A 13,337-nucleotide genomic window follows, 5' to 3' on the forward strand; every position below is an offset into this window, starting at 1 on the left:
ATTTGAGCTCATCAGGCTAGTTTTGGCTTTGTTGATATAAAACGTGTTACTATGATAGTATATCTTGCCTTTGTGTCTTTTATGTCACCCAGAGTCCTGGTGTTCCAGAACACAGAAAGAAAAGATTTATAGTAGGCTTGTATAATAAAAGAGCCTGAAGTTAGATGACTGTAAATCCTGGATACTATTTTTCATCCCATTTTTTCCCCCATGTGTAGAGACCCCAGTCCTTCTTGATGATCCTAAACTGGGTTGTCCCTTGAGTATGTTGGCTCTTTAACTGACTGTCTTAGTAATTTTTAGTGATCTGAATTATAAAATAATGAATTTATCTTCTTGAACAAAATGTTATAAAATATTTTTAATAACATTTCAGTTATGTGAAGGGATACAAGTACTTCTGAATTATATATAGATCTGCAGTTATAAATGCTACATTATAAATGTTACATAATCAAATTTTGATATAACTGGATAGAAGTATTCCTTTTTTGAGAATTTACCTTTGATACAAAAACATAGCACATTTGTCTCACTGTTGATAAAGGCATTTAGTGACTTAAAGTCAAAACTGTTAGCATATGGACTACTGAGATTTTGATGTGGTAGACTGTATCTTTTCTGAGCAGTAGATTCTTCAAAAATTATGGCAAATTGTAACTGCCTCATATATTACAGTCCTATTCTCTGTGTATATGAAATGAAATCACTTTTTTAAGGAAGCCTTTTAACTTTAACATTACGATGTTAATTTATAATATTATGATAACTACTTCAAATTTAGCATTGTGTATTTAACACATATCGATGGAAAAGCCCATAGTTTTTTAAAATACTTTTTATCTTTTTGTCCACCGAATCTATCCATCTCGTATTTGGCAGTTATTCACATATTGTAGATGAAAAATGTTAGATTTAGAAACTTTTTGAAATCAAGGAATAAATGGTAACAAAATCAACCTTAAAATTTAAAAAGCTCTTCATTTTCAGTTTAGTGAATTATGCTACCTTTGAAGTACTGTGCTAGAGTCTCAGATGATACTAGATAACTTCAGATACAGAGAGGTTAATTGTTCAGTTTACTTGAGGGAGAAAAGGATCACTATAGAATGGGAAAATTAAGTTGCTCCATTTGTGGAATACATTAAAATCTAGCAATAATCTTTGCTTGATGAGTTTCCTTCTTTACTTTTTTTCTTAGCCTTTTCTCTCCATACCCAACTTGTTTTCTCATTGCATTCCCATCTTATTCTGACTTTTGACAAGTAGGTATTGGTATGATACTAAATTTTGTTTTGTAGATGATCATACTTCAAAATATGTAATAAATGAAATTAAGTTTTAGTGCTGTCTACTTCTAAGCATCTCTGGATCATGCTAGGCCATTACTTATGGATAAGAGCTCAGTTGGTGAGCATGAAGGTAGAGTTTTGATCCTTCATAGATTTATAAAAATGTTACTGCTTTTCCCAACCTTGTTTAAGAACAGTAGAAATTTTGTCAAAGAATGATGTCTTTCTTTGTTTGTTTCTTTCTTAAAAAAAAAAAAAAAGCTTTCTTACTTTCATTTAATTTAAAAGATTGAGACAAACAGAAAGACAGATGGAGAGCAATCTTCCATCTGGGGTTCACTCTCCAAATGCCCAAACAGCCAGGACTGGGCTAGCCCAAGGCCAGGAACCTAGAACTCCATTCAGGTCTCCCATGTGGGTGGTAGGGACCAAATACTTGCAGCCTCATCTGCCACTGCCAAGGTTGCACGTGCGCAGGAAGGTGGATCCATGAGCAGAGTAAATGGGACTTGAGCTGGGCATTCTGACATGTGATACAGGCATCCCAAGCTGAGACTTATTTGATGCCCCAAATGTGTACCCCATGATAATGATTCTTATATTCTTTAACTTGGGTAACTATTAGAGCTATTCCCTTCAGACAGTAAACTTTCTTATCTATATAATAATAAAAAGTTCAAAAATCTGTCTTTCATACTGGAAATCATTTTGGATTAAATGACTTTTTAGGGTCTAGAAGAGACATTGATATATTAGGTATACCTTTAATGTTAATTAGAAAATACTCATTGATTATTTGAGAAAAATTTACTGAAAAGCTACTTCTAGTTTTTAAATCTTTTAAAAAATTAATTTATTGATCTGAAAGCCAGAGTTACAGGGAGAAAGAAATCTTCCATCTGCTGGTTCATCCCCCAGATGGCCACGACGGCCAGGGCTGGGCCAGGCTGAATCCAGGAGCTGAGAGCTTCAGCTGGGTATCCCACAAGGATGATAGGGGCCCAAACACTTGTTAACGTCTTTGCTGCTTTTTCTGGGGCCATTAGCAGGGAACTGGATGGGAAGTGGAGCAGCTGGGACATGAACCAATCCTCATGTGCATTGATGACATCACAGGAGATGGCTTTACGTGGTATGCCACAACTCTAGCCCCTAAATTTTTTATTTATTTATTTTTATTTATTTGAAAGGAAGACACACACACACACACACACACACACACACACACACAGATTTTTTATTTACTGGCTTGCCCCCAAAATGCCAAATGTCTGCAAACGCTAAAGATAGGTAGGCTAAACTTAGGCCAGAAACTCAATCCAAATCTCCTACATGAGTGGCAGGGACCCATGTACTTGAGCCATCACCTGCTGCCTCCCAGGGTGTGCATTAGTAGGAACTGGAATTGGAAGCATAGCTGGTACTTGAATTTAGACACTCTGTTCAATATGGAATGCAGGTATCCCAAGTGATGTCTTAACTACTGTACCTAACACCTGGCCTTCTAGTCCTATTCTTTTATTTTCTCTAAAATCTTTGCTTCCTTCTAACTTAGGTTAATTTATCTCCCAGTTTTAAAACACTGAATTTTGTACAATGTACATGTAATAGATGTTACACATATATACGTATACACATAGGCTCATACACATGTATATGCAATATGATCTTAATTTCAAGAATTTTGAACTTCACATTTTTCATTTTTTTTGTTTGATAGTTTATTACAGCTTGTTAGACACATTTATTTATACATGGGATAACTTCTATTTCTCAAAACAGAGCAGATAGTGAATAATAAAAAGCTGTCAGAATATAGTTTGTGATATGGATATGACATACAGATGGCAACATTGGAATGTAGAAATATATATGTGAACAGTATGATTCTCATTTTTCAGATTTTGAAACTGAAGTACAGTGAGCATATATTTGGTATTCAAACTCAAATTCAACTGTCTCCCTTCAGTGATGTCTCTTTTTATTATCTATATTATTATCCTTCTATTTTTCCAAATTATATTTACAGGATCTGATAGAATCCAGGTCTGTTTGGTTACCCATTTGAGTATTTTTAACTCTTCTGTAATCTTAGGCAATTTGTACCCAAGAGTGGTATTATATTGACTCTGCTACTCCTACATATGTTTGTGGGTGGAATAGGGGTTTAGTAAAGTGTACAGCGATTAAAATTAAAAGTCAAATGGTTGAAGTTTCTCAGAATCACTTTATGTATTTATTCATTTTTAAAATAGAAATGCTGTTTTACAAGAAAGTATTATAATTTGGTGAATTAGTGAAATGTTTACATTTAAATTTAAATCTTCTAATTTAAAAATTTGTAAATGTTTCATAATTTAATTAGTTTTATCTTTTGTTTTTAAAAATATAGTGCCTTTACTTTCCCGAATACTGCCTTCTGATGCATGTAAAATATACAAACAAGGTATCAATATCAGGTAAGGTGACTTGATTTTTTTATTCTGAGTGAAAAGCATTTGAGACTTAAAGGAAGCTTTTCTTCATGTAATCATAGCTTATTTGTGTTTTATAACTTAAAATGTTGCAATAGATTCACAATATTTTCATCTCATTTGAGTCATATTACAGATAAGGAACCAAAGATACAAGACCCTGACTAAAGGAAAAATCCATTTTTTCAACTACAGACTAACTAGAAGGCAAACAGAATAAAGGTTCTGATACAATACTCAAGATATGATATAGTCATCTCCCAGATCCTAGGTTGATTAAGGAAGAAGGAGCACAAAAGGAAGACCCAGTTCTTGCCTTTTTCTCTATCTCCTACACATCCTTTTCTCCCTTGTTTACCTATCCTTATGTCCATCCATTCATCAGTTCTGCCAGCTGTCTGGTGGTGAACACTTTGTGGCTAATTCTAATTTTCTTCTGTTCCATTCCTTTTTTTTAAAAAAAAGATTATTTTTATTTAAAAAATAGATTTAGAGATAGAGGTAGAGCCAGGGAAAGAGTGAGTCTTCCATCCATTGTTTCATTCCCCAAATAGCCGAAACAGCCAGAGCTGAGCTGATCCGAAGCCGGGAGCCAGGAGCTTCTTCCTGGTCTCCCATGTGGATGCAGTGCAGGGGCCCAAGCAATGGGCCGTCTTCTGCTTTTGCAAGCCACAGCAGAGAGCTGCATTGAAAGTAGAGCAGCTGGGATTTGAACCAGCGCCCATATGGCATGCTGGCGCTGCAGGCTGGGGCTTTGACCCACTGTGCCACAGTACCGACCCCTGTTCCTTTCTTTTTATAATGAAGATTGACATTTGGATCAAGATTGATATTTGGATTTATTGGAAGTAAATCTACTTATTTTATTCAGTTCATAATTGTACTTTATTTAAGATTTGTTTGAAAGGTAGAATCACAGAGAGAGAGAGGGAAGGAGACAGAGAGAGAGATCTTCCATATGCTGGTTCACTCCCCAAATGGCCACAACAGCTGAGGCTGGCCAAGATGAAGCTAGGAGCTAGGAGCTTCCTCTGGGTCTCCCAAGTCGGTGCAAGGGCCTCAGGAGTTGGACTATCTTCCACTGCTCTCCCAGGCATTCCAGCAGGGAACTGGATCTAAAGTGGAGTAGCCAAGACTGGAATGAGTGCCCATATGGGATGCCGGCACTGCAGACTGTGGCTTAACCTACTGTGCCACCGTGTCGGTCCTTCAGAATTGCACTTTCGTCATTCTTTGTATCTTTAGCTTTATAATACTATGGACACACTTATAAATCATATAATACTAGTAAATAAGACAACTTGTATATTTATGCAAATATAGGTACATTTATAAATGATGTGTGTGTGTATATATATATAAATACAAATAATTTTGTCTACCTGTATCTCTATACATGTCCATAATACTAATTTGGATATGTAAGAGTCTAAACTAGAAATAACCTAAGGATTATCTCATAAACTCTCCATTTATAGATAAGAAACCTCAGAGAAGTTGTGTTTTTTAATAAGAACGTTTACAAATAATGGCTAAAATATGTCTTCTGACTTACTGCCATTGTTCTTCTTTCAAAAAATTTATTTTTTTTTATTTGAAAGGCAGAGAAAGAGATAAAGAGAGGTCTTCCATTCTTTGGTTTACTCCCCAGGTGCCCTCAATAGCCATGCCAGGGCCAGACTGAAGCAGGGAGCTTGGAACTCAACCCTAATTACCTGTGCATGTGGCATGGGGTGGGCAAACTTTTTTCTGCCAGGAGTCATTTGGATATTTATGACATCATTTGTGGGCCATACAAAATTATACTAGCTTGCTATAGATGTATTGAATTTCTAGTCCCACCTATGGTTGCCTTGGCAAGGCCAAACCACATGACTTTGTGGGCCTTATATGGCTTGTGGTCCAACATTCCCCACCCCTGTACCTGCTGCCTCCTGGAGAGCACATTAGCAGGAAGCTGGAATTTGGAATGGCAGCAGGGATTTGAACCCTGGCACTCTGATATGGGATGCAGATCTCCCAAGTGGCCTTAACCTTAACTCCAAGTCTTAGCCCCTGAACTAAACACATGCCCAAAAATTTATTTATTTACTTGAGAGTCAAAGTTACAGAGATGGAAAGAGAGACAGAGAGATCTTCTATCTGCTGATTTACTCCCCAGATCTCTGCAACAGCAGGAGCCAAGCTGATCTGAAGCCAGGAACCAGGGGCTTCCTCCAGGTCTCCCATCTGGGTACAGAGATCCAGGCACCAGGGCCATCCTTCACTGCCTTCCCAGGCCATCAGCAGGTAGCTGGATCGAAAGTGGAGCAGCTGGGACTCAAACCAGCACCCATGTGGGATGCTAGCACTGCTGGCAGCAGCTTTACCTGCTACTCCATAGTGCTGGCCCCAGTCTCCCTCTTTTGACATTTCCCCATGAGAGAGGGAGAAGGAAGCTGCAAGAATTTGTGTTTTGATGTTTAACCTAGTACGCCACTGCACCGATTGGAAGAAATTTTTAAAAATCAACAATCTATGAGAAAATTTATGTGTAACATTTTGACTGTTGATGAGATGACCTTTAATTGGAATAAATTCCAGTTACTTTTAAATTACTTTTAACTCAGAACAATTTTATAATAACTTGAAATATCCTAGATAAGTTTGGTGCTTAAGTAGCAATAGGAAATGTGAACAGCATTATCTTTGAGAATACTAATAAGCATCAACATTTTCACCATTAATGACAGGTAATCTGTAACCACTGAGTGAAAGGATAATTGGAATTACCTCATTTCAGGCTTTTCTTGTCTTAATGGGAGGCTTATTTCTTTTTTTTTTTTTTTTTCAGTGTTATTTGTCATTTCTCAAGCTTTCATCTCAAAATCAATATTTTTTGTTCAAATCTTTGTATTTATTTGAAGATCTTTTTGTTCTTCATGCTAATTACATAGTAAACTTTAAATATTTAGGCTCATAGGCTTAATGTAGAAAACTAGTTAACACATTAAAGTAACTTTGTGATAAATTTATCGTTTGTAAAGCATATGTGGTACAGCTTGCTGGGCTGTCTAATATGTCAGGTATATTGTGGAGGATACATTAGTCTTCTTTCAGTTCTAAATTATAGAAACATAAAAATTGAGTGTATTTATATAATTGGGAAATTTTATGACTTCATTTAAATATTGCTACATCTAAGATCTCAAATGTCACCATGTCAGTCTGTCTGTGTCTTTCTGCTTCTGAATCTCCTCCCTTAACATTTATCATCCACACCTGGTCGCGCACTACCACCCTGACCTTGGATGAGCAAGATGGGATTGGAAGCAGAAGACTTCTGGTTCATATTTCTTGTATGTGGAACATAGAATTCCCTGGTAGCTAAAGGTTTTCACTCAAATAGTCCAGTTATATATAAAATGATTTGTTCCTTTTGCTTTTGTTAGGAGCTCATATGTCAAAGAGTAGGGGATGAGCCCTATTTTAATAGCAGTGTTATCTCTTGGGCCATATACATAGGCAGTGACAGGACTTGTTTAACTGTATAAGTAGCAGACCTTTGGGAAAGGACCAGGAGGGAGAATTCAGCTATAAAGCAGTAGTCAGGGTTCACACCTAGAGGAGCTGGTGAACTGCTTATTTTAGGCTGTCTTCATTTCATCTGAGGGATGCATATATTGTATATGGCTCATGTGATATGTATATTTTATACATAGGGTCATCCCTGTTCTCATAATATTCTCAATAGTATCACCTTCATTCTTTCTTTTTTTTTTAAGATTTATTTATTTACTTGAAAGTCAGAGTTACATAGAGAGAGAAGGAGAGACGGAGAAAGAGAGAAAGAGAGATTCTTCCATTGACTGGTTCACTCCCCAGTTGGCCGCAATGGCCAGAGCTGTTCCTATCCAAAGCCAGGAGCCAGGACTCCCATGCAGGTGCAGGGGCCCAAGGACTTAGGCCATCCTCCACTGCTTTCCCAGGCCATAGCAGAGAGCTGGATTCAAAGTAGAGCTGCCAGGACTGGAACTGGCACCCATGTGGGATGCCGGCATTGCAGGCGGTGGCTTTACCAACTACACCATGGTGCCAGCCCTTCAACTTCATTCTTAAAAATTACTGGTTTTGATGATAAATTATATATAATCCTAGTTATTCTGTTTATGCAGCATCTGAGGTATATTTTATTTTTTAGCTTTTCCTGTGTAGGAGAACAAAAAAGAATGCCAACTCACTTTGCTTTGTCCTTCAAAATTTAAAAAATAAACAAACCGTGAAGTGATAATTCTTATAATTGCCCTATAAGTTAGGTAGCCATGCTAGATCTTTCAAAATGACTTAAAGGAACTTCTTGGGTGAGTGTGATTAGCATATGTTAACAGCTAAACCAACCAGTTTCTTAAGCAACGTTTGATCCTGGATAGTTCCACATAAATCATGGATGTAGATCAGAAGGGGAGTTCTGAATCCAAAAGTGTACTCCATTCACTGTTGTGCTCATCTTAAAAATTCTGCTGGACAAACAACATGGTCTTAAAGGGGTGAGACATATTAGAAACAGGTCTGCTTTCCTTTTCTGGCATCCATGTTGAAGCAATTTTTGTTGAGTATCTATAATGAGGAATGAGGGAACTACTTCAACAATGTGGAGTTTTTTTTTTTTTTTTTTTTTTCTGGATTGATGATGTATATATTCAGAAAAGCAAAATGTAAATAAAATGGAATGTATATTTAAATATTCTTTATTTTATTTATTAGAATTTCTTATCTACTCATCTTTTACAGGCTTGACACAACTCTCATAGACTTTACTGACATGAAGTGCCAACGAGGGGATTTAAGCTTCATTTTCAATGGGGATGCAGCACCCTCTGAATCTTTTGTAGTATTAGACAATGAACAAAAAGTTTATCAGAGAATACACCATGAGGTGAGCATATTATCTTATAACTAACTATTCTTCTAGATGGTTAAAAATGCTTATGTGTTTAGCTAGATCATAGTGTAATGGAGTTAAAAGCATAAGGTATAATTGAAGTAGTTTATTCCGTAAGATTTCATTTGTCGGTTTGCCATTAGCTTTTTTTTTTTTTTTTTTTTTTTCATTTCTCTTATCTAGAACCCATGGTGACCAATTCATTGAGTCTGTTTGTTTAGAATTCACTGGTTATCTCCAGTTATCTCCGGATCAATGCACTTTACCTTTTCTTATTTGTCACATGGTGCTGGCCATTTCACTATTTTTTATTACCTTAGTTTCTTTCAGTGTTGCTGACCTTCTTTGTTATGAAAGTGCTGTGTCTGCACACTTTTACTGTTCCTAATTCTTTGGCTTCCTTTTCTTTCTCTATTCTCTCTCATATTATACAATATTAGCTTCCTTTTGTCACATTTTTTCAGGTTGGTATTGCCTATCAAGGACCATTGGAAAACCTTTTGCACCATTATCTTTATCTTTTATTCTCTTTTCCTGATAAAACAAGGAAAAATCTATTCCAGCATCTATGGCAGTGCTGAACCCAGTTGTTTTAAGTGACTTTTTATTTATTTATTTTGCCACAGTTTGTGGGGAGCAACTGAGACTAGACTAAATTACTGGAACTAGGACTAATTCTATGCATCTGATCTCCCACAATATGGCGCTGAGAGAGAGCAAACAACTTCTACACAGCTGCCTCGCCAATTTGACTAACAAGTGGCAGGAGCTGATCCTGCTCCTGATTGGAGGAGAGCAGCGTGCTCGGCGTGTGGGCAGCAGAGTTGGGATTGGTGGAAGAGGACTATAAAGGAGGAGAGAGACACCATGCACCGGGGAAACATCTGAGGAACATTTGAGCGGCCCCCGAGAGAGCCAGCCGGAAGTGTGCTGCTCCTCCGCAGAAGCAGGGAAAGCGGCGGGGGTGCCGCCCCTCTGCAGAGGCAGGGGGGCCGGCAGCAAACCCGGGAAGGGCTGGCAGCAAACCCGGGAAGGGCCGGCAGCTAAGCCGGGACAGCGTCGTTCCTCCACGAGTGAGGGAATGGCAGCAAACCCGGGAAGAGCCAGACAGAGAGAACAGTGCAGGGTCCGGTGTCGTTCCTCCACAAGAGGGGGAGCGACATAATGGTGCCGTGACTTGGATATGAAACCTAGGAGGGAAAAAGCAGGAAAATACCAGAGAGAGAGACTAGGGAAGAGCCTAGGGAAAAGCCGGACGGAAAAAGTGCCGGAAGAAGCTAATGAAAGCCTAGGCATAGACTCGGATATGGACTGCGGGGAGAAACTAGGAGAAATTTAAGATTGAAAGTGAAAGTGAAAGCTAGAAGAAACATAAACTCGGATACAGAATGCGGGGAGAAGCTAGGAGAAATCTAAGATTGAAAGCGAAAGTGAAAGCTAGAAAAAACTCAGATACAGACTGCGGGGAGAAGCTAGGAGAAATCAAAGATTAAAAGCGAAATTGAAAGCTAGAAGAAACTTAGACTCGGATACGGACTGTGGGGAGAAGCTAGGAGAAATGAGAGAGAAATATTGTTGGAAGAAAGCTAGGAAAAGTACCGGGGAGAGAAAAATATAAGCTAGGGAAAGTGAAGCCACGGGGGTAGGCCGAAGCTAGGTTGGGATTCGTCAAGTTAGCCCGGGGAGCAAAAGGCGAAAAACTAAACTGGAAGCGGAGACGTAAGCTAGGTTGGTATTTTTCAGATTAGCCCTGGGGAGCAAAAGACTGGAAGCCAAACCGGAAGCGGAGACGTAAGCTAGGTTGGAATTCGTCAGGTTAGCCCAGGGAACTTAGACTGAAAACTAAACCAGTAGCAGAAATGTGAGCTAGGCCATGATTCGCGGAAGCCGCCGAGCGCAGAGAGAGCGTGCAGGGGCGCGATCAGATAGGAGAGTGCGGGGCAAGCGCAAAAGGCGCATAGACCGCAGGGTGTGCGCGGAGCCAGGAAGCCACGCAGATAAGAGAAGCGCGGGCTGAAGCCGCACGGAACCGGGAGGCTGCTGCGGGGCGGGGCGCCAGGAACCTGCGGGGATAAGAGAAATAAGAATGCCCGGAGGTAGAAGTAAAATGAGAGGAATAAGAATGCTGGGAGATAGAAGTAAAATAAGAAAAGAATGCCCGGAGATAGAAATAGAGAAAAATAAAGGCCTCCCCACAACACGGCAATGAGAGGGCTCAGATTTGGTCTGCCTGATTAGTAAGGCCATAAGCACCTGCGGGCAGCTCGAGCAGAGTATGTGCCGCAGGTCACCGAAGATAGGCATGTATCAACACCAATAAAAGTCTCCCCACAACACGGCAATGAGAGGGCTCGGATTCAGTCTGCCTGATTAGTAAGGCGGTAAGCACCTGTGGGCAGCTCTAGCAGAGCAGAGCAGAGCATGCGCCGCAGGGCACCGAACACAGGCACGCATCAGCGCCTAAAAACCTCCCCATAACATGGTGATGAGAGGACCCGGATTCGGTTTGCCTGATTGGTAGGGCTATAAGCACCTGTGGGCAACTCGAGCAGAGCGGAGCAGAGTGTGCGCCACGGGGCACCGAAGACAGGTGCATATCAACGCCAAAGGATAAAAAGAAAGGGGGAACTGTGGGGAGCAACTGAGACTAGACTAAATTACTGGAACTAGGACTAATTCTATGCATCTGATCTCCCACAATATGGCGCTGAGAGAGAGCAAACAACTTCTACACAGCTGCCTCGCCAATTTGACTAACAAGTGGCAGGAGCTGATCCTGCTCCTGATTGGAGGAGAGCAGCGTGCTCGGCGTGTGGGCAGCAGAGTTGGGATTGGTGGAAGAGGACTATAAAGGAGGAGAGAGACACCATGCACCGGGGAAACATCTGAGCAGCCCCTGAGAGAGCCGGCCGGAAGTGTGCCGCTCCTCTGCAGAAGCGGGGAAAGCGGCGGGGGTGCCGCCCCTCTGCAGAGGCAGGGGGGCTGGCAGCAAACCCGGGAAGGGCCGGCAGCTAAGCCGGGACAGCGTTGTTCCTCTGCAAGTGAGGGAACGGCAGCAAACCCGGGAAGAGCTGTGCAGAGAGAACAGCGCAGGGTCTGGTGTCGTTCCTCCGCGAGAGGGGGAGCGACAACAGTTGTTTTTACTTTCTTTATTTTTTATTGCTTCATTTTTTCATTTTGTCATTCACCGCATCTGTGGCTTCTTTCCTGTCCTAGATTAGACTTTTCTACTGCCATATCTTGAAAAGACCTTATTTACCTTACTATTAAAATACTTTCTTGGTGCTGGTGCTGTGGCTTAGCGGGTAAAGCCGCTACCTGCAGTGCTGGCATCCCATGTGGGTCCTGTTCGATTCCCAGCTGTTCCACTTCCAATCTAGCTCTCTGCTATGGCCTAGGAAAGCAATAGAAGATGGCCCAAGTGCTTGGGCCCCTGCACCTGTGTGGGAGACCTGGAAGAAGCTCCTGGCTTCGGATCAGCGCAGCTCCAGCCATTGTGGCCAATTAGGGAGTGAGCCAGCAGATGGAAGACCTCTCTCTCTCTCTCTCTCTCTCTCTCTCTCTGTTTTTGCTGCTCTGTAACTTTGCCTTTCAAATAAATGAATAAATCTTTTAAAAAAATACTTTCTTAACTTTCACTGAGCCATAATAGTTTAGAATAGAAGAGAAAAGAAAAAAGAAACAACTATTCCCTGCAGGTGAATCAGGCTGAGTAAAGTCAGGGAGGGTGGAAGAGGAATGATCTGTTTTTGGAAACAGAAAGGATCCAAACAATAGTTTATGGAAGGCCTTATTTTAATTAATTAATTAATGATTTATGTTATTTGAAAGGCAGAAAGAGAGAGAAAGGGATACAGATTGATAGAGAGTCCCCATTTTACTGGTTCACTCCTCAAATGCCTGTGATGGCCAGGGGTAGGCCAGACCAAAAGTAGGAGCCAGAAACTCAATCCAGGTCTCTAACTTGAATGGCAGGGATCCAAATATTTGAGCTATTACTTGCTGCTTCCCAGGCTTGTGTTAATAGGAGACTAGAATCAGCAGCAGAGCCAGGACTTGAACCCAGGTAATCTGATATGGGATTTGGGAGTCTTACTAGGATCTGAATCATTGGGTATGGAAGGCCATAAAAGCCAAATAGGAAAACTGAGGATCTATTGCAGTTGGCAATAGATACTCATGGATTCTTTTTTTTTTTTTTTTAAAGATTTTATTTATTTATTTGAGAGATAAGAGTTCAGACAGAGAGAGGGAGAGACAGAGAGAGAGAGATCTTCCATCTGCTGGCCCACTCCCCAAACGGCCACAACGGCTGGAGCTGGGCCAATCCAAAGCTAGGAGTCAGGAGCTTCCTCTGGGTCTCCCACACATGTGCAGGAACCAAAGCACTTGGGCCGTCTTCTACTGCTTTCCCAGGCCAGAGCAGAGAGCTGGATTGGAAGTGGAGCAGACAGAACTCAAACCAGCCCCACACGGCACCCAGCAGGCACTGTAGGTGGCAGCTTTACCTGCCATGCCACAGTGCTGAGCCCCTCGTGGATTCTTTCTTTCTTTCTTTTTTTTTTTTTTTCATGTTAAGGGAAAGAAAGAGTTTATTGAGGGAAACCTGACAGATTGGAGGAAAGGGGCGAGGAAGGAAAAGAGGGAGAA

General features: G+C 40.6%; 1 protein-coding gene across 12 annotated transcripts in view; it reads left to right on the forward strand.

The window, feature by feature from the left end:
- ANKRD13C (ankyrin repeat domain 13C) overlaps positions 1-13,337 on the forward strand; it is a 132,208-nt gene that overhangs the window by 63,143 nt on the left and 55,728 nt on the right. For all 12 annotated transcript variants that reach the window (XR_007924037.2, XR_011390665.1, XM_002715925.5 and 9 more), the window contains 2 exons: positions 3,685-3,751; positions 8,537-8,681. Coding sequence is in view for 10 of the 12 variants with exons in the window: in XM_002715925.5 (XP_002715971.2) it covers positions 3,685-3,751; positions 8,537-8,681 (212 nt within the window). In the remaining 2 variants the exon portion in view is untranslated. The remainder of the gene's footprint in view (positions 1-3,684; positions 3,752-8,536; positions 8,682-13,337) is intronic.

Source organism: Oryctolagus cuniculus, chromosome 7, assembly GCF_964237555.1.
Source record: "Oryctolagus cuniculus chromosome 7, mOryCun1.1, whole genome shotgun sequence".
Lineage (NCBI taxonomy): Eukaryota > Metazoa > Chordata > Mammalia > Lagomorpha > Leporidae > Oryctolagus > Oryctolagus cuniculus.